Below are 21,829 nucleotides of genomic sequence, written 5' to 3'. Positions count from 1 at the left end.
GACTCGTGGAATGTGATTATCCACACAAGTAGGCCTTATTCTGCAGCAGGAGGCCAGAGGCTTGCTTTTGTCCTGGTAACGCTTTCTCAGGACCAATCCTCTGCTCGCCCAGTAATCACTGCAGGCTTTGCTGGGCTTTTGTGTGGTGGCTTTGCTTGGTTGCTGATTAGTGTTGTGGGAGACCGGGGGCCGATAATGAGACTGTCGAGTGGCTCCGCTGGACACTGGCCCCCTCTGATAAAAGCATCCGGGAGGCTCCAGTGCCATTGGGTGTGTGATGCGCTCTGAAGAGGGTTGAAACCAAAGTTAACTTGCCCCTTTGACGACGTGGCTACCTCCTGTGGTGATGTGTCAACACGCAGCCTCTGAAACATGCTTCTGGGCTTTGTGTGCCACAGCCAAACCAGCTGGTGTTTAATAACCAGCCAGGGGAGTCTCTGCTGGTGGCCATTATTGTCTTGACATGCAGTGACACCAAATTTTAACCAGAGCAGCAAAGTAACTGTTTGATCCAGCAGCCACAGTGGCCGATAAGCCTCCCAAAGTCCACTTCAGAGTAGCAGCTACACATAATGGCTGCTCACACAGGCTGGTGGATCGACTTTAATAACATAAAGTCATTGGATTTTATGTGGCCTCGAGTATTTTTGTTCTTTATGTTTCTCTAAAGGTTTTCGAGTTGTGGTGGAGAACATTTTTATGTAAACAAACTTATTATTATTATTATTATTATTATTATTATTATTATTATTATTAATGAAGATTAGCTTTATGTCCACTTTAAAGTAAACTCTGTAACCTCAGAAATGGCCCAGATGCTAAATTGTCATTAAGGTTATTGTCAGGTGAATTCTGTGGTACATGTGATAGATGGCAACTTCATACTGATGGTTTGAGACCTGATGGTAATGAAGAACTCTCTGAACTTGCATTGTTTCTAATGGCCAGCTGGGGCGACTCCTGTGGCTGGGAAAAGACTCAAGGTAGTCTATTGGGAAAATAGCCCCAGGCTTTTTTAAATCACCATTACACTTTCGATGTCTGCAAATCCACTATGGTCTGCTTGGGTCCCAGTGACGTAATTTGCCATCTGGTGGTTAGCATGAGAGTTCATCATGACGTTCATGTTCTTGCCTGTTTTTTGTGACCACATGAAGCTCCCAGGCTTCTGACTTCAAGCAGACTTTAAAGACATATAACAAGAATGACTGCTCAGCCGTCCAGAGTCAGAACCTGCCCCCCGTGATGGAAACGGCTGTTTTTCTCAAAAATACATTTACTCCTTATTGAGTAAGTTATTCCTTGTAAGCACGAACTATAATAAAAAAGAACCCACTGAGGTTGCAGAGGCTGTGTGACATAGCCAGAGCAACCGGTGGTACAATCGTGACACAAAAAGAAGGACTTAAAACAAACTAGTGAAAATCACATATCCTAAACAGACAAAATAAAAAAACAGATCATTTGAAGTTCATCTACTCATGTAGTAGTAAGCTAATGGTATGATTGCAGTTCTGGCTGGATTTTAACCAGAGCGTCACAAATCTGCTTGAAACTGTCAGTAACAAGTTTTACTCAAATTTTTCTACCAGTTATTTTGGGCTTGACAAATTAGTGCAGATTTTGGTGGATAATGTATGATTTACATATTTAAATATAACATTTTGTGGCATCTTTCCTTGACGTATTGGTGAATGTATAAATTACCAGGTCCTCGTGATTCTGCATGTATGTCTGTCCCAGTAAAATGCTCTTATTCTGATTCCAGCCATGTCGCAGTCATTTGTCTTTTTTTCTTCTGAAATTACCTCTCGGTTTGTGGAGCAGCAGCAGGAGCAGGTCGCTAAAGTTTTGTCCAACTAATAGAAAAGTTACTGTCCTCCTTCTGGGATCTGAGTCAACTAGTCGCTGAACTAATTGAAGCGGTGTGGAGAGAGACGTTTGGTTGTTTAGCGCGCTTGTAATCCCTGCATTAATACAGTGGACGCAGCGCGTTTTAAGGATTTAAAGCGTAATCCTTTGTTGGCTTTTGTCCGGCGCAGACTGGAAGTCTATACACTTTCAGATCATTGTTAATTAAGGAGATTGACAGGTGTCCACTTGTAATTCTCTCTTTTGAATCATCGCTGGTGATGGGGGGGGGAGGCCAGAGGGTTGTGGAGTTATAATTGGAGCCCAACTGGGTGGTCCACTTAAAGTTTGTTGGTGGAGGAGATAATCAAACATGAAAACTGAATGACAAAAACAAAATAAGAATGTGTCAGCAGCAGTCTGCCTGCTTGCTGCTAATTGTGTGTTTTACTGCTTTTTGCTGTGGTCAGCAGAGAACGGCTGCAGGATTTCCCACTTGCCTTTAGTTGATCAGGTGATTCTGATTAATTTGTTTGTTTTTTATCTGCATCAGTTGGCTGGAGATCTTATCAGCATCCCAAACTCAGGATTTCTATCTGATTGCCAGACGTCCCCCAGTATTGTCAGGCAGGTTTTATTTATTCTACTAATCCAACAGGAAGTTTTCAGTGGCCGATTATTGTCCTGTTGTGATCCTAAAGTGGGTACTAACATGTCTGGAGTTCAAATTAGTGTCATTTTAAACATTTGAGGTGCTTTGAAGTTAAAATTTAAACACAATAATTAAAACTAGCAAAAAGAGTCTGGTTTGGTGCTGCTCAGAGCTTTGCAGACCCACATCTATATGTTGGAAAAATATGTGCAGAAGATGGTAACGCCAGCTACTCGCATGTAGCTTTGCCCCAGTGCAGTGTCATAATCTTTTTTGCAATGTTTGATTTTTGAGTGTTTTCCTCTTTGTCTTTATAGAATAGAATAGAATAGAATTCAACTTTATTGTCATTGCACATGCACAGGTACAGGGCAACGAAATGCAGTTTGCATCCATCCAGAAGTGCTTTAGTGATATAGATATATTACAATATATATTAGCAATAATATAGATATGTGAGTATATTACAGAAATGGGTCTATTATGGTATGTTATAATGTACACTGTATGAAGTATGTTGTGAATATTCTATAACTATAAGTATGTACAGGCTGTAGTGAGTACAAGCTATGTACAGGATATGAACAGGATATAAATATGAAAAACTATACAGAATATGAAATAAATAACTTTACAGAATCTGGGATATACAGCTATACAGAAATGGGAACTATGCAAGTTGTAAACAGTTGTAGGATTAAAGATTATCGAATGTACAGAATGATTATTTACACAGAGCTATACAGTAGTGCAGTTAAGATAAGTGAGGGTGTAGATAGTTTCTACAGAGGCTATATAAAGTGCTAGTGGTTGTGAGTGGTGGTTCAGTCCATGTTATTATTGTGTTTGAGGGTACAGTTGTCCATTGTGGGTGTGTGTATGTTCAGTCCATGAGTTTAACGTGGGTCAGATGTCAGGAGGCAGAGTTCAGGAGTCTGACAGCTGTGGGGAAGAAGCTGTTCCGGTACCTGGTGGTCTTAGTCCGGAGGCTCCTGTGGCGCCTCTCAGAGGGCAGGAGGGTGAAGAGTCCATGTGATGGGTGACTGGGGTCTTTGATGATTTTCCCAGCCCTTTTCAGACACCGCTTCCTGTAGATGTCTTTTATGGCAGGAAGTGGTGCTCCGGCGATGCGCTGGGCAGTTTTCACGACCCTCTGCAACGCCTTCCGGTCCGAGGCAGAGCAGTTCCCGTACCAGACTGTTATACAGTTGGTCAGGATGCTCTCGATGGTGCAGCGATAGAAGTTCACCAGGATGTCTGAGGACAGGTGGTTCTTCCTCAGAGTCCTCAAGAAGAAGAGGCGCTGGTGAGCCTTCTTGACCAGCTTGGAGCAGTTGGTCGTCCAGGTGAGATCCTCGGAGATGTGGACTCCCAGGAACTTGAAGCTGCTCACACGCTCCACAGCCGTCCCCTTAATGTGGATGGGTGGATGTGGGTCAGCATTCCTCCTGTAGTCCACGATGAGCTCCTTGGTCTTCTCGGTGTTAAGCAGCAGGTTGTTTCTGTCGCACCACTCAGCCAGACGATCCACCTCCTCCCTGTAGGCGGCCTCATCGTTGTCACTGATGAGGCCAATCACCGTGGTGTCATCTGCAAACTTAATGATGGTGTTGGAACCATCAGCAGGTCTGCAGTCGTGGGTGAAGAGGGAGTAGAGGAAAGGGCTCATCACACAGCCTTGTGGTACACCGGTGTTCATTGTGATGGTAGATGAGCAGCGGTTATCCAGCCGGACATGTTGGGGGCGGTTGGTCAGGAAGTCCAGTAACCATTTGCAGATGAGGGAACTGATACCCAGGTCTGTCAGTTTCCTGATGAGTTGTGAGGGGTGGATTGTATTGAATGCTGATCTCCGCTGATTCACTTCTCCTGTATTTTTCAAGCCAACCTTTGAACCAATGACCGTGTCAATACTTTGAGGCTACATTCTCTTGGCTTTTTGAAGCCTCTCCATTGGCCTTATTCCCATAATTCCTCACTCTGTTTAGCCAAAGAGCTACAGAAACTGATGCTAATGTCCACGTAAGATTTTAAGTTAATCTCTCCATCACACTGTGATTGACTCGGCGGTGTTTTAAACTACATGCTGATGTCAGCATGTTAGTGTGGTCACAGTGACGGCACTATTGAATGCTGACATTGGCTAATTAGCATTAAAACTAAACCTATAGAAGATATTGGAGAGAATGCCTTCTGCTTATGAGACCTTATGACTGGACTTGGTCTTTCAGGTCATCTGAAAATTGAGGTCGACTTGTCATGTGGTTTGTATTGCTGAAAACTAATTTTAATAGGTTCACTTTTCCTTCATCTTTTTCGGTTGTCTTTGTCTTTGTTTACATCTTATATGTGTATAAAAGTGTCTTTGTTGGATGGTGTGACTCTGCGTCTGTATGCTGGAACATGTCTACTTAATGTGTGGTTTGAATCTAACTGTGAAGCCCTTTGTAAATGTGTTTACAAGTTGTTGTTGTTATGAATATTATTATTGCTATTGTTATCACTGTTATGTCGTAAACCAGAGAAACCTATTACTGTCTAGTTTGTTATATGTAACTTGTACCAAGAAGTGTAAAGAGGACTAAAGGAAAACAGTTTAAGACATAGTTGCCATCACACATTTTATTTCCTTTTAAATTAGCCTCAATAAAGCCCAAAAATGAAATGTACTGCTGTTAGGGGATAAACTGCATCACTTTCATAGCTCGGAGTGTTTCAGGGGTTCTACAGAGAAAACATGCACCAAAAATGTCAGGGTCCACCAACATCCTCCTCCAACAGATCCTCACTTTGCTCCTGGGATGTGTGAAGTATTACCAGTAGCTCAGGTTTTTGTCACCCACCAATGAGGTTTTAGCCAAATTCATATCAACAACGTTGTATCAAACCCATACGATTTTAAGTTTTAGCATCATTTATTCAAATGCAGTAGGTATTTTGTGCTGATTGCATGCTCAGAAAAACAGGAAGGCTTCTTTCAAACAAGGTTAACACAGGTTCGCCGTCTTTACGATGGAGACTGAGCATGTCAAATTATTAATGCAGGTGTTCGGTCTCATCACTGAGCCTGTTTATGAACAAATATTAATGCCCCCACTCTCATCTAATACCCACACTCTTCCACCCAGACACTCCTGCGAACTCATCCCAGTCCATAATTTTTTTCTTTACTCCGACTTTAAAGCTTCCAGGTTTGTAAACGTGAGCCTCTGGGTCCTTTTTCACAGCACCCTTCACCCACCCCGGGGCTGAGCCACTCAGCAGGCCTGCCCCTATAAACAAACAGCCCCACGGCTCGCAGCTGGCCATCGCCTTGGCAACAGTGAATCTGGAAGAAGCCGTTCCCTTTTTTTTAAATTTTTTTTTTAAAAGTGTGTCTTTGTGAAGGGCTTGCAGCGATGGAACCAGGGTACTTGAGGCGTCGACAATGCTGCCGGCTGAATGCTTATTTCATTTTCTGAACAAAAAATGCAAATGTGGTGCTCCCACTCCCTCCTCGCATGCGTCTCCCCGCTCCACTCTTCCAGAGCCCAGTGTGATTCGACGTTTGTAAAATCCTAATTTTATCATGGCAACTGATTCGTTCTGTGTGCAGGGCAGAAATGAAGGAGTTGGTGTTTTTTTTTTTTTCTTTTTTTGGTTAAATTCTGTTTCTTTATTTTGTTTTTTTAATCTCTGGGGATTAAGCAGGCATCAGGCGGGTTAATTAGTATCCACGTTTAATGTCAAAGCCTTCTGCGTTTGGCTTTTAAACAGTCAAACTGAAGGATTCTCTCAGGTTTCATAAGAGTTTAACTCAGTGAAAGTCGCCCGTTGATGTGAATCTGACACATTTTATCATTTAAACTGAATCACAAAAGCACACCAAACACCACCTCCTCGCTGCTTAGTTGTACGTTGAGTTAAAGGCCTTCAGATGCAGCTCACTGAAGCTCCGTGCTTCTTAAAAAGATTTGAGCAGAACCACTCACAAGCACGTCTTTTGTTCCCTGCAGATTCCAGGCAGAACAGTCTGATGGGAGCGCCTCCCTCCTTCCACCAGCCCCAGTTTCCAAGGTGAGTGTGCTCTTTGTGAACCTGCATTAACTGGTTTTCGTGGGAAGTAAAGTTCACACTTAACATGCTAACTTTACCTGTGTCGATGGATACGAGCAGCTTTTTGTGGTGGTTTGTCCTGGACTTTGTCCTCCACTCATCTCTAATGCTCCTCAGATTTGTGTGTTTTATTGGTGTGAGTCATGTGTGAATTAAACATGTCCAGGCCTGTGTGGTCTCCACATTTCCAGCCTTTCCGCTCTGCCTTCCCTCCGTTGGGGGGCTCCGTCCGAATTAAGATTTTTTCTTGTCGCTCTAAAACAAATTTCTCTCGAGGAGGTTTGTGCAACTTAATGAGGCATCACTAATGCTGTTGGCGACCGCGGCGTTTCCCTGCGCCTCGGCCTGGCCCGCACAGACTGGCTATTGATTCTGGCTCCAGACCTCTCCAAAGTCCTAATCAGGTTCTCTCGTTCAACTTTTCAGGCCTATTGTGGCTCCGTGTCACCTCAGGTCAGTAGTTATTAGCGGCGACTGAAAACAGTTTCTTTAACTACTCAGGACAGGACCAAATGAAATGCAGGAGGAACTTGGAGAGAGGGGATTATGGATTCCAGCGCTCGGTTAAGTCCGCCGCTGGCCAGAGTGTGACATGGTTCAGTAATGAGGGATGGGGCTGCCGCTCTGTTTCTGCTCTCTTCATTGTTCGTCAGAAGAGACTTTAATATCGCCGCTGGATCGGCACATTGTCCGGTGGTCATTTGGAGGGCCGCAGCGTACTGGCTCTGCACTCGGTCCCGCGGACGCAGCGCGGCCGCCTCAATTCAGGAGTGAGGGCGACTCGGGCCATATGGGAATATGGTTCATTTCATGTGCATCGATGCTAAGTCGTCTCTGAGGAGAGGCCGTTTTGACTCTTTGACAGCTCGATCCCTCGGTAAACTCGAGTCGATGGGGATTTTAAGGAGGCCACTTCAAAGCAGAATTGAAAACTGACTTTTTGGATCAGTCGGGTGGAAATTCTCCAAACATGAATTAATCTTAACTTCTTAAGTTTATGAAGTTGTTCAAAGCCAAATTATTTTTTTCTCCTTATTTTAATGAATAAAAGATTCAGACTGCTGCAAAGAATAAACAGGTTGTCCTTTTGTGGTTTTCATTTATTGCTTTAATCAAACAATGTGCAGATAAAACAGGTTCTCGATCAGTAAGTGAAAAATGGACTTAAATGTCCTGCTTCTCGTCTTTTTGTCTGCAGGTTCACACAAATACACGTTTACTAATAAAAGGTTTTAAACTGTTCAGAAGGTTTTGTCAGAATTTGAAGCCCACAGCGATGCTGCTTTTACTCCCTCCACACTTTTGTAAATTGTAAAGCCACTGCATCATTCAGCTATTTATGGAACAGGACGGCTCGGCGCTCTGATTCAGGAGGCCAAACCAGCAGGAAATTAGAGTCCGTGTTAACCCAGTGCACATACAGCGGTGACTGATTTTAGACTGCTGTAATTAGTGAGCGTAAGTGGACGGCTATCAGCCGAACAACTGAAAATAAGTCGTAATAATTCTGTGGATTCTTTTTTAATTTAACTCGTGATTTTAGGCTGTTTTGTTAATATGATATAAAACCCAGTGGTTGAAGCTCATGTAAAAAAAATAAAAATAAAAAATTCTTAAAAGTACTTTAAACACAGCACATCTTGAGTGTAAATACTATAATAAAATAGTATATTTTCGTTTATGTCTATCACACAACTTTGGTCGTAAATTTAATTTAATGTGGTATTAAAGGGTATTTAAATATTACGTTTACTGCTTTTTTGTTATGTAAAAACAAAAAACATAATGTGTTTAAAAGCCCCAAGAAAGGAAAGAAAACAATGAAAATGAGTGTTTAATTCGTTATGATTGCTTATTCTTGTCTAGTTAATGAGTTCAAATTCTTTTGTGTGACGTTACTATAATATTGAAGTTTGGGCTATTTAATATACAGGAAAATGTTACAAATGTTCCGCTGAAGGTGCCGAAAAAGAACAATTTCTGCTATGAAACTTGATTAATGAAGATCTTACAAATAAGGAAGTGGAGTGTTTGTTCACTGTATTCAAAAAGTTTTAAGAAAAACTCATTATTATTATTATTGTCATTATTATTGTTGTTATTATTATGTTCTTTCCTTTTTGTCCAAATTAGGAAAAAAAAACTGTCTTATTAAACAAAAATGATATAAAATGTGTTAATAGGGATACACTGATCATGATATTGGTGATTTTTAAATTGTGATTAAATGTCATCTTCTCATGCCAAACATTCTGTTTATTTTAGTTTGACTCTTCATTATAACAAAAAACTGAACAATTGAAAGTTTTCCATCTCTTTCACGTCATTTTCAAAACTTTTTAAACTTTTAAAATTCCGAATGTAATTAAACCGTCAGGTGAATATTTCTGCCTTCCAACACTGGCTAGAGGCAGATATTTGGTTTATCGGTGCATCTGTGTTTTTAAAGGAGTCCTTATTGTTACCTGTGGGAAAGTATTTCTACATTTCTAACCTCAGGTGTCTCTTACTCATTGTGTTGGAGTTTTTAAAGTTTGACGTGCAGATTTGACGTGTCTCCAGGCAGCAGCAGCAGCAGCAGCAGTACAGGGGCGGGGGTCACGGCTGGGATCGGGCCATGCAGACGCAGCAGTCGGCGTATCAGCAAAACTGGAACCGTGGCGGAGGCTCGGGGCCGGGCGGCTACCACCACCAGCAGCAGCAGCAGCAGCAGCAGCAGCACTACGATCGCCGTAGAGACGACTGGCACGATCGCGGAGATAACCGGGGGCAGCACCATCAGGTAAATGCGACGTTTCCACGCACACCAATTTGTTTACGACAAGTGGAGGGCAGGGCTAAAACTTCCATCTTCACTTGATTTTGGCTTGTTTTTATTTGGTAATGTTAAAGTGAGGCTTAAACTGTTTCTGGGCAGATCTGTGAAGCAGATGCAGAAGAAAGAGTCTGATTGGTTGTTGCTCAGTTGCTTCAGATTGAAATCAGGAATCTTTTTGCTCTTTGGGTCTGTTTTTTTTTTTTTTTTTTTTTTTTTAAGGGTTTTTTTGTAAAATATTTAATTATAATTTGTATAACACTTTTAAGTATTTTAATTTTAATTATATATTTTTGAATTTTGAAATACTTCATATTACTGTTGGAGGTGTTTTTGTGCCTGATTCAGTGTTTTGAAAGAAAGTACTGTGTGAACTGTAAAACCCAGAAACACTCAAATATCAGCAGACAAAACATAAAAACTCAATACGAATTTATGAGAAGCTGAAACTTAAAGAATTAAGAAATTATCAAAATGCTTAATTTTATAGAGTGAAATTATTTTTTTCTAGAAATATTAATCATTCGGATTAACTGATCAGAATTTAACCAAATCAGAAATTTCAGAATTTCTGTTTTGGTAACTTTTGATTCTTATCAGACAATAAAAGTTTCTTTCTGAAGCATTTTAAGTGAACACTTAAGCAACTCTTCTCTGATTGGCCAACAGAGTTTGATAGAAATTCTAACCGGAAACTTTAAATAGTTTCAGTAAAGAGTTGTTTTTACAGTATAATAGTTTTATACATGTCAGCACGCTTTTATTCTGAAAGGAAAGCATGGAGACTGCAGAGTTTTCTGGCGTTCTTTTAAAACTAGAGCCAGAGAAAGTTCAGTGTGTAAAATTTGGAAAAGTAAAGAGAATTGTTTTGGCTCAGTTTATCTGTGGGTCTGATGTGTTAAAATATCAGATCACACACATTCCAACAAGTGTGCTTCGTTTTACTGAAAGTTATGGATTTATTTTTGTTATTTTTTTTTAAACAGGAAGACTTTATTTATTTTATTTACTTTATTTATGTGTTAATCTAAATTATTTCCTCAGTTAAAAATTATTTCAGTGAGATTTCATTTGATTTTAGCGTTTAGTAAAACAAGAAAAAATGTGACAGATGTTTAAATTCTTAAGCTTGTGGCCAAGACTTGCACTGCTCGTGCTAAATGGGTGGACTAATTAAGAATAAAACCCTCAGTGTCATCTTGTCTTTATATCAATATAACTTTAAAAAAAATCTGACCATCCACCATGTAGACTGTTTTAATACAAACAAAAAACAATTAAATTTTTACAGAGAAAATCTTTGTATTAACCAGTTTTTATGTTGTTCTATTATATGCTATACTTTTATTGTGAAGCACTTTGGGATATTTACCAGTGAAAAGTGTTCTGTGAATACATTTTACTTACTTAAATCTTTTAATACTGTTTTAATAGTGTTGTGCTTGTTAAAGTTATTCCTTTGACTTGATGCATATTTATTGTTGTAAAGCTGTAATCTTATTTTAAACCTCTGTCTCTATTTCAGGGCTACAGCTCCGGCAGAGGTTACCCTCTCCCTCCTCCATCCAGAAGATACAACTGGAACTAAACTCTTAATGATGTTGGGATTTTATGGAATGGGGAACTGTTTTTAGGGGAACAATGTCAACATCTAGCTTTTTTTTTTTTGTCCACATTTCATATTATTGTCTTGTACAAGGATTTTTTTTCCTTTATTGTAATTCTTTGGGGAAAAAAAGTGTGTTATGTAATCTCTGATTTTTATGATGAAGCCTCTTAAACTTGTAAAATACAAGTGAGTGAAGGACAAAGTGTCCCGCTGTGATTATTTTTGAGAGGAACCTCTCCAACTTGGCTCATGTATTTCAAAAGTGAAAATAAATTCTTCTCAGTGATGTTGGTATATTTGTCTGAGCAGAAATCCCTTTTTTCACGAGTTAAAAATAATAAATAAACCCATTTAAATTTAGTTTGAATATTGAAGTCACTTATTTAAAAAAAAAAAACATAACTGACCTATGGTAGATTTTTGGTGAATATTTTGGGATATTTAAAGGTGGACATTTGATAGAAATCCGTTCCATGTCCAAGTAAATGCTGTCCTGTTGGTAATTAGAGCTGTATTGATGGAAATGCGTTAGAAAAATAAAAAGGTCCAAAATGAAAATATGATTTATTCAATACTGTAAACAAACGAAAATCAGCTTTAACAAAGGATCTCTGATGACTTGCCTCAGTTCGGTTTTTGTCTTTATGAGCTGCTTCTATTGCTCCACTTTGTTGAACCTGCAATAATTTAATTTGTTCTGGAAATGAAAAAAAAAAAACGTGAGAGGCGCCGGAAGCTGTGCCTCATCCTGAAGCTCCTTAAATTAAAGTTTCTCTGTGTTCAGTCTCAGTCACGTCTGGCAAATACAAAAAGAAGAGAGAGAAAAGACTTAAATGTTTCGTTTAGAAACGGGAAAAGAAAACGCGCCATCATCAAGAGTCAGCGCGAGCCCGAGGCTCGAATTTACAGTTTGAGTTGTGCACTTTTTATTGCTCAAAGCCGCCTTTGAGTCACTGCGTGTGCAGAAGGAGCCGAACCTTTACGCACGGAAGGAAAACAAAAAGATTGGCGCGTGTCCTGCAGAAAACTCCACTCGGAATGATGCCCTCCTCTCGGCATCACTACCAAGTTCTGCCGTACAGTAAGTTGGAGCCGATCATGCTGTTGGTGTACTCAATAAGCGCCGCATCCGTCTGCGTCATGTTGATCTGCCCGTGCAGTCCCAGCGGCGGGCTGGGGGACAAATCCTCCAGCTCCTCAGTGGAGGACAGCTGGTTCACCTGCGGCTGCTGCGCGATCTCCGCCATGGCATCCCCCACGCTGCTCTGCCTGTTCCCGCTGTGGTTCGACCCACTCGAGTCGGTCCGGCAGCCCTTAGAGTTCTTGGAGAGGACCGGGGACACAGACGAAGCCCTGCGTGTTGCTCCGCACAAGCCGCCGCCACCGCCTCCTCCACCGCCTTCCTGCTGGAGCTGTTGCGCGGCCTTGTCCTTGGCCTGCCGCTTCAGCTTATAGCGGTGGTTCTGGAACCAGATCTTCACCTGGTTCGGGGTGAGGTGGATGAGTCCGGCCAGGTGCTCTCTCTCCGGGGCAGACAGGTACTTCTGCTGCTTAAAGCGTCGCTCCAGCTCGTACACCTGCGCCTGCGAGAAGAGCACGCGTCGCTTCCTGCGCGGTGCCGCGTGCAGCGTCACCATAGACTTGGCGGTGGAGTCCATCCCGGCCAGACTGCCCACCATCCCGGGCATATTCATCCCCGCGGAGGGGCCCATGAATCTGGAAACTTTGAGAAATCACAATCAGAGTTTGGCTTTAAAAACAAAGAATAATAATAATTAACTAAACTAGTTTAGAGAGGAAAAGTGAAAACGGTAGAAAAAATTTAAAATGTTAAATTACCCCAAAGTCTTCTGTAAAAATAGGAAAAGTTTGTTGTTGTTGTTCTTCTTCAATAATGAATCATATTGTAAGATTTTAATCTTTTAAACCAGACCGACAGGTGCGAGAGTCTAATGGGATAAATCAGTGAGTTAACTTTAAAAGATCAAACATGTTGACGTTAATTTAAAGACATTAAAATGCAGTTAATCCGGATTCAATTTGTTTAGGAGCAACAAACAAACGTTTCATAAAACATAAATCTTTTTAAATCCTTCATATCGTTTGGAAGAGGAAGCCGGATTATTGTAACATGTCTAATAATCATAATAAAGTGACTTAACTCTAACAATCGCTTCAGTCTAACTCAGGCTCGTCTCTCCGGGCCGGGGACGCTCTTACTTGTCGGGTATCGGGGCTCCGGGTTGCTGTACCACGCCGCCGCCGCCGCCCCTCCGCCTCTCACCGTCTCCTGGTAGGACGGCAGGTCTCCGACGTTCCCGATGCCGCCGTTGCAGAACCCTCCGACGGCTCCGGAGAACTGCGGTACCCCGTGGGGCACGTGGTAGGGCCCGCCGGGAGCCAGAGCGGCTGCTGCTGCTGCGCTGGCCGAGCCTGATGAAGAGGAGGAGGAGGAGGATGAAGAAGAGGACGAGGACAGGTGGTGGTGGTGGTGATGATGGTGATGGTGGTGGAGGTGAGGCGGCTGCTGCTGATGGTGCGCCTGCTGCTGATGCTGCATACCGGGCTGCGAGACCTGCGGCTGCCGGTAGGCTCCCAGCGGGGATCCGAGGCTCCCCGCTGCGGGGTCCATCACTCCGAACCTGCGGTAGCTGTCCTCCATCGGGCTCAAGATGTCTGTGACTGAGAAGGGAGTGGAGTGCTTTGGGCTCAAGTACATGGTGCGGCCACCCCGTGCCCTCCTGCTGTGTGCGGCTGGATGTGCTCGGTTCTCTCTGGCGGCTCTCTGCCTGCGTCCCCCTCCCTCCCACCGGCTTCTTGCTTCTTCTGTGTCGCTGGGAAAAAGTCCAGCTGATCGGCAGCAGGAGGAGACCAGTTGCCCTTATCCCGCTGGACCCACATGGAGGGGCGGAGCGACGCGGACACAGCAGCCAACAATGGTAATTGACATTAGAGGTAAGCAGAGAAAATGGTTCAGACCTGCTGCTGCTGCGGATTCTGTTTCCGAGGCTGGATAGAGTCAAAGCCCAAATTCCTCCAAACATCAAAATCATCACCTGATTTACCACGGCACATATTTACCCGGAGAAGAAGAAGAAAAAGAGCGGCCACCTGTCAGAGTTCTCACAGCGGCTTTCCTTCAGATCGCTCTTTATTGGAACTGAATTTGATGTTTTTTCATTTAAAGTGACCATAAATGTGCCCCATCCCCCACACCCCACCCCTCAACGTGTGACACCTGCAGTTCTTTCGCGGTTTTCTTCTGTTATTGCGCGCGAGCAACAGTGCGCAGGTCTATTATCTCAGTTTCATCTTCCAGTTACGCGCGAGTGGATCTGAGAGTCTGTGACACTTCCACGCGCGGTTACCGCTTCGTGTTCAAACCACAGCTTTAATCTGACTGCGAGTTTAATCTGCACGTATTTTAATCCCGTGTATTTCCCGCTCTCTACATGAATTTTGCGCACGAGCTAATCTGCTCCCTTTGCTCACTCTGCGCGTTACAAAAGTTCACAAAAATAAACCGAGCTAAACTTTTGTTTCTGGATTTTTTTTTTTATGTGTAACTTCTCCTATAAACGAATATTAAGAAGCTATTAAATCAACCAAAATCATAATTATTCAGACTGTATTTATTGTCAAGTGTTTATGATGTAAAAATCTTTGTTTCACTGTCTTTAATCAAATAGTCTTTGCATGTAAATAATTTATCCAATTATTGTTTTATTTGCTCAATTTGCAGGTTTACTTGTTTACCCCTTTTTATGGCATAATACATCCCAATGAAAGTTTCAAAGAGTTTAAGATTAAATATTTAAGATTAGAAATATCAATGAGAGAAATGAGACTACAGAGACGCTTTTGCCGCTTTTTGTAATTAGGAAAAACACGAACATGAAATGGAGCTACATGCGTGTGAGCCGAAGAAGAAGAAATGACCCAAATAAAAAAAAATAAATAAAAAAAAAAAAAAAAAAAAAAAAAATATATATATATATATATATATATATATATATATATATATATATATATATATATATATATATATATACACACATACACACACACACACACACACACACACACACACACACATCCAGATTAATGTTTTGGATGATTTTCAATTCTTTTTCCAGTAGAAGTGAGACTGAAGCTCTGACCTTCATTTTAATTCTACTTTTTCTCGTCAGAGCTGCGAGGATATCCAGACTTTTCTCCTGATCTTAAACCTCTTTAATGTTCTCACTGACCGAAAACAATCCACCTTTAAACGTGCACCTTCGGCCATCCTGTAAACAGTCCGAGGAGCCAATCACCTGCTGACCTGCAGCACTACGTCACGCCACGTCCTCTTTGGAGTTTTCACAGATCGAGGCTTCCCCGTTGCAGGAGGGATCGGGAAACAGCCGGGCCAGGACCGAGGCCGGGATCCGGAGCTTCCTCCGGGCTCAGAACTACTGCTGGCGGTAAGTGGGGTAACCCGGCGGGTGCAGAAGCACCGGAACCACCTGAAACAAGGTTCTACTTTGAGGAGTTGGAGCTCTGCAGTGGCCTGATGGTTTCTACAGATGTTTCCAGCCCCTGTAACGTTTTATAACGAGAGACGTTATCGCTATAACTATTATTGATGAGTTATAGTGCTCTAATATGACATCACTACAGTAAAGTTATGTGTTAATGTATTTATGCATTGATACAATTGCAGGCACTTAGTGATCTAATGCCCCTTTAATGACTTTAGGGGGGGGAAAACTATCACACCATCTTAATAATAGTTAAAACTTGTCACATACAGACCTTGAGTGCTTTGGCTGGTCACATATAATTAATCTGTTTTAGGTTTTACTCACTTTATTATTTCCTAAAACAGTTTTGGTTTTTTGGTTTTTAATCTTTGGTTGTTTTTTTCATCGCTGAAGCTCTGAATATGTCTGAGACCTTTTATGATGCGTTTAAGGTCAACTTGGTACAATCAGATTCTTATGGTCCAGGCTCCTTTCCTGTCCGATATAATCACTGCAGTGTTGTAGTTTTAGTGACTCTGAGCCACTTTAATGATCTTCAAGTGAAAAAAGAGAAAAAATAAAAGGCTTTAAAATATTACATGCTAATATTTTAAAATGTTTATATCATTGCAGGTGTCTGACTTTTTTGTCTCGCTATTTACTTAATTTTACATGACCTAACATGTATTTCCTGGGATTTCACCAAAGCATTCGGGCCTCTGAGCTCTACTTATTCTACTCATAGTGTATCCCGCCTGATTTTGTGGGCATTGACTTTATGGTCTCTTCAGAGACACTTTCATTACTCCCGCATGGACTTTAATTGTGTCTGTGGCTGCTTATGATGTGTTTAAGCATGTGATACGTGTATGTCTGTTAGATATTTTAAAATCCTCCAATTACTTGTTGTTAGATATATAATCATTGCAGTATGTGCAGACTCTTGGTGAGTCTACTTTAATTACTTTATATGAAAACCTTTTCTTTTAAATACAAAATTAAATTAATAGTAATAGTTTACGCCCTATGAGTCTACATACCCCGTGATGTTGTAGTAAAATTACGAGCCTCTGGTACTGAGGTTTCTCATAATGTGTCCAATTTGGTGTTTCTTGGCTTTAATATTTCCTAAGAGGCTTTGTATAAGTATATTCCCAGAGGGACTTTTAATGTGTCCAAGGATATTTGTGATATGTTTAAGGTGAAAACATTTCATGCAAATTCCCAGAAAGGTCAGCCTCTAACATCGCCATACTCATGTTCTCTAATGTAAGATTTACAATGAGTTTATTTTTAATTCATTATGGCTCAAAAGTGTTTTTAGTCTTTAAACTGAATTCCTTTTATAGTGAGTGTTACAAGTAATTATACTGATGGGGTCATTTCCAAATAATAGGGACCATTATTTACTTGTTTAGTGATTCTATGCTATCTCAGTGACATAGCAAATTTTAAAAGCAGCGTTTCTTTAACTCTTTAGCATAAGATGGGAAGTGTGATATAATTATTATACAACAGGCCTCCGGTGCTCTTTGTATGTACAGTGGATCTATTTTATTGTTTATTGATGTAATCTTCACCCAAAAAGGCCTTTTGAAAATGTTATATGATAATATTCCCACGGGGACTTTGAATGCATCAATATAAAGCATTTAAATGCACTGAGAGGTCATCTAGTGTCACAGTACTCATGTTCTCTGCTCTATTATTTAGATTCCAGCTAATGTAGGTTTATTCCTTTAAATGAAATTCCTACAGGGACTTAAATGATGTATATATTACCAGTGATGCAGATCAGTTTATTACCAATAAAAGGGTCCCCGTGTGGCACTCTAACATTGAAATCCCTGCAGTGCTGTGCAGAGATCTATTGTATCTTTGCTGCTGTTAAGTGATTTTTATGGTGAGTTAATTAAACTGTAAGGTGTTTGTTACACGTAACTAATTAATTGGGTGTTCACTTCTTTATTCTGCTAAATAATGTTTTAAACAACGATCCTATAATATTTCTTTTGGCTTTTAAAACAGCAATTTATCTGTAATAATCCACATGATTTATTATCTGTGTAGTTAAAACAAAATGTTCATTGTTTTCTCACATTCATGCTTGGAATAAAAAAATACCAGACTTTGAAAACAGATGAAATCCTGCATTAAATAAATGTAAGTCTGTGAAGGTAAAATATAAAACGTAAGAAGTGAGTTTGATTTATTATGCACAGCGTTTTGAAAGGACACAGATGAATCTGAGCGGTCGTCAGATGATTAATGCTGTAAAAAAAAAAGTGCTTCACAAATTTTGCTTCATTTTGTTGTGAAATGTGGGATAATTACAGTCATTTAAATAAAACCACAGTCGAGGTTTTCAGGGGGAAATCTCTCATCGGCGACGACAGGCCCCAGTCAGATGCCTTTTTCAGAACAATGTGTTGGGTTTTACTGTGTAAAAAATGTCACCTATTACCATAAAGTAATGTTTGAAATGTGAGATCCTGCTGAATATTAATGAACATTTTTTAATGTAAATTAAAAATATCTTTGACAAAAAAAGTAAAAATGTAAAATACAACAAATTCTTCCACACTGTGTTGTATGTATTTCATGTTTTCTTTTGTTTTGTTTTTAGAGAGGATTTCCATGAGGTTTGTGTTCTTTTAGAAGAAGTTTCCCTTTTCTTTCTTTAAACTCCTGCGATGTCATCACAGAGAACCATCTCTGTCTAAGCTCCTGATTTATAATCACTCCACAGTTATGTCACGAATGTGGTTTAATCCTTTATTTTCTGTCATTTTTAGAGTACAGGGAGGTTTGTGGTTCTCTAAAGGACGTTAACGAGCTTTTTTAAATAAGAGTTTGTTCAAGGTCAGAAAATGTTGAAAAGTAATGAAATTCCATTTTTAGCACGCTGAAAGTCAAATACAAAGATTTTGGTTTAGTGAATGAATTCCACAAAAGCGATTGCTTTTTTAGTGTCAGTCTACTAAGTGATTAATCCAGTAATCATTAATGCTTTAGCATCCTGCTTGTTTTATGGATGCGTAATTAGATTATGAAGCTGGCAGGTGCAGTGGGGGGGTGGGGGCAGCTGGGGCCCCTCAGTGATCTTACTCACAGCACGGATTCATTTATCTCCATTTAAAAAAAGTAACTGTCAGCTACTTCTCCTGTTTTGATTGATCTGCTCTTTTAATTATCATAATCATCATAAGGAATTATCATAAGGAATCATAAGGAATTTCAGAACTATGTGAATATTTAAAGCATATATTCTCTTATCTCCTGTTTTTACTTTAGTTCTAATATTTGAAATTAAAATGAATACAAACGTACATTATTTTTAACATTCCTGTTTTTGTAAAACGTTAATCTTTTGCTGTGTACCAGGAGTTAAATCATTTTTTAACTGCTTAGCACAGAGATTGTCCTCAGACATTGCATTTAACTTTCTTTTTGTTTCTCAGGTAACTGTAAAATGTCTTTACTTACTTAATTTTAAACGAGTAAATAAGGTTTACGTACCTTAGCCATGCTTTTTGTCTGCATACTGAGGAGCTGCGTGTAGTAGTGCATACTTGTTTCATTTACTAATCTGTACTTTCCTCAAACATACACCACCTGCTATGGAAAATGCAAAGACTGGTGTGAATGTTTATTTTCCAACTTTGTGAAATGGATGAACTCGATAACACAATTACAGTTAACGAAATAAATTCATATTTCTCTTTTGCAATTTTGAAAAAATATAATTTAGTAACAATTGACTTTCTTTTCAAATGTGTTTGCTAATCCAGTTTAATTACATATAAATATCTAGGAAACACAGTGGGTTTAAACATACAAAGATATGTTAACAAACTTTTAATAAACTACGAGCAACTACTTTTATTTTTATAAAAATGTAAAATAACTGATGACCCTTTTATTGTTTTTTTCTTTGATGTTTTTAAGTGAACTGTATTCATACCACGGTGGAAAGTGCTTTTAAGCCCAAATAAAATCATCATGACCTGAAATAAAGCATAATTACCGGTCCCACATTGTAACGCTTATAATTTTGCCCCCTGCTACGGGTGGTTTGCTGTTAAATGAAAGTAACTATGCACTTTATCAGCCATCGCGCTGATTGGCTGAATTCAGATTAATGTACAAAGCAGCCCGAGACACCGTCTGGTGAGCATGGCTGCAGGATTGTCTGTGTTTGAGGGTAACAGATCACTAATCACTTAAATATTTTTAATTTATTACAGCTTCTAAATGTTTTCAAAACATCACAAATGATAACCAATCTTATGTCACTCTGGTTGCAAAAAGTAAGCAGTAAAAGTGAGAACCTGACCTCTGGTTGCAATACTTTTAAGAGGTGTGTATATTCATATTTCCTCAAATTTGTTGCACAAAAGAACAAGAATGCAAAGATGTGTTGGGCTTCTTTACCAGGAAAAGGTTGATATTCAAGCATAGCACCCTATCAGTCGCAAAAACTGCAGCTTCTCTAATCTCCACTTGAGGCCGACTCCAGAAGTGAGTCAATCCACATAGATTCCTATTTTAAAATGGTATAATTTAATCCTAATTTAATTTTTCATGACATTAAAAACAAAACAAAACAAAACCCCACCACATCCATTTGGATTTTGTTAAGGCTAAAAAGTTGTAGCTGCTTTAGTCTATTTGTGTGCAAATTTTTTATTGTAGGGTCTTTACCTTACAATTTAAAACACCTTGAGACAACTGTTGTTGTGATTTGGTTCTATATAAATAAAACTGAATAAATTTGAATTGAACTGTAGTTGCTGCCACTTTCACAGTCCTAATATCCAGTACTCAGAGCCTCTGAACTCAACTGCAACTCTGTGCTGCTGGAGAATTTTACTGGAACTGGGTGACAAAGAATATGCTTATGTGTGAAGTACAGACCTCCAGTATGCTTTTGTTAATGAATCCTAAATGTATTAGTCTGTTATTTAGCACTTATTAGCAGGTATCTGTCTGTGCATGCAGCTTGCCAACCTTAGCCTGCTAGTACTAGCTGACTACTTATCACTCCACCCCTCTCGTCCAAATATGCACCTTCCAGATTCCAGAAAGCAAAACAAACAAACACACAACTGAAAAAATGTTTACAGACCCCACAAATGAATTATCTGTGTGGCCACGTTTGGCCATCTTTAATATACAGTCTGATGTTGTTGAAAAATGTGAATGGTTACTTTTTTAAAAACTTTTAACTGTTTGATAAATTTGAACTTGTCCTACAGACACCGACCTCCTCTACAGCCACTTGTACAACAGTAATGAAGCAACAGATAAACAATTAAATAGCAGAAAAAAAGTTAGATAAATAAATACATTTAAAAAGGACATTTTATATGGATTAATCAAGACTTATAACTCACGGTATAATTACAGGAAGTCTGAGCAATTAAGTACCAGAATCTTTCTGTAATTTTACACATTTATTTTAATAAATGATGATAAATAATGACAATAAAGTACTTGATTCTTCTATTCTATAATAGTCCAAAGGGACTTGCTGACAGACTTCTTTCATTTACCACAGCAGTAACCCTCACCTTGGTAGAAGAGACGGTGAGGGGGTCGGGAAATTCAAATCTTTTTGCTCAAGGACTCTTAGTTATCCACCTTCAATATAGAATTAAAGAAAAATTATACTGGTTTGTAAAGCTGGGAGACTGTATATGTGCGTGTTTGTTTGAGAGAGGAAAATGGGGCTAAACAGAATACATTTATTTGATTTTAAAACCACAATCTGGAACATTTAAATAAACCAAACACAAACTTGTGAAGACCTTTTTGTGTCATGGGGAAGTTTTTCTGAGGTTGGAGGTTATGCTGGGTTTCACAGACAGATTTTGGTTTGCAGTTTAGATTTTATTCCTGCTGTGTTTAATCTGTGCTTCTCATTAGCCTTGATGGCACAGTGAATAGAATAAACAACTACAGGTCCATGTGGAACCAGTTCTGCCTGCAGTCTGATCTGATGTATGAAATAAAAAGGCAGAAAAACGATAAACAGACTGCACACAAAGAAGTCAGATCTGCTGGCAGAAACACATTTACTTCTTTCTTTCCTTTCAAAGACTCCATCTTCTGATTTACATCAGTCTGAATCTGTTTCTCTGTGAAGAAGTGCCCCTGACCTCAGTCAGATCTCTGAATAAGAAGCAATAAATAAAAAAATGACTTTATTTTCACCTAATTCAACAAGCTAATAAACAACCATCAATTTAATCAGTGTTAGATGTGAACTGCAAGCCTAAAACTTAACTGCAAAAGAAATT

General features: G+C 39.8%; 2 protein-coding genes across 3 annotated transcripts in view; one reads left to right on the top strand and one right to left on the bottom strand.

Moving 5' to 3' along the window:
- xrn2 (5'-3' exoribonuclease 2) overlaps nucleotides 1–11,286 on the top strand; it is a 45,308-nt gene extending 34,022 nt beyond the window's left edge. Inside the window, exons 29-31 of the mRNA XM_085372289.1 lie at nucleotides 6,499–6,559; nucleotides 9,161–9,380; nucleotides 10,939–11,286. Coding sequence (XP_085228415.1) covers nucleotides 6,499–6,559; nucleotides 9,161–9,380; nucleotides 10,939–11,001 — 344 coding nt within the window. The 3' untranslated portion in view covers nucleotides 11,002–11,286. The remainder of the gene's footprint in view (nucleotides 1–6,498; nucleotides 6,560–9,160; nucleotides 9,381–10,938) is intronic.
- Nucleotides 11,287–12,083: 797 nt separating this feature from the next.
- nkx2.4b (NK2 homeobox 4b) lies at nucleotides 12,084–13,923 on the bottom strand. 2 transcript variants are annotated; one of them, XM_085372446.1, is made up of 3 exons: nucleotides 13,243–13,741; nucleotides 12,282–12,745; nucleotides 12,084–12,248 (listed from the first exon to the last, which is right to left on the bottom strand). In XM_085372446.1, the coding sequence occupies exons 1-3, from the start codon at nucleotides 13,739–13,741 to the stop codon at nucleotides 12,084–12,086; spliced, it is 1,128 nt and encodes a 375-aa protein (XP_085228572.1). The 2 variants fall into 2 exon arrangements, with proteins under 2 accessions (XP_085228572.1, XP_085228571.1); XM_085372445.1 differs by having other exon boundaries at nucleotides 12,084–12,745; nucleotides 13,243–13,923.
- Between the last annotated feature and the right edge of the window lie 7,906 nt (nucleotides 13,924–21,829).

The sequence above is a fragment of the Diplotaxodon limnothrissa genome, linkage group LG15, assembly GCF_057381915.1.
Source record: "Diplotaxodon limnothrissa isolate DT_005_m linkage group LG15, D_limnothrissa_male_GT1.1, whole genome shotgun sequence".
NCBI classification, from domain to species: Eukaryota; Metazoa; Chordata; class Actinopteri; order Cichliformes; family Cichlidae; genus Diplotaxodon; species Diplotaxodon limnothrissa.
Note: the sequence above shows the minus strand (reverse complement) of the source record. Positions and strands in the feature narration are given on the sequence as shown.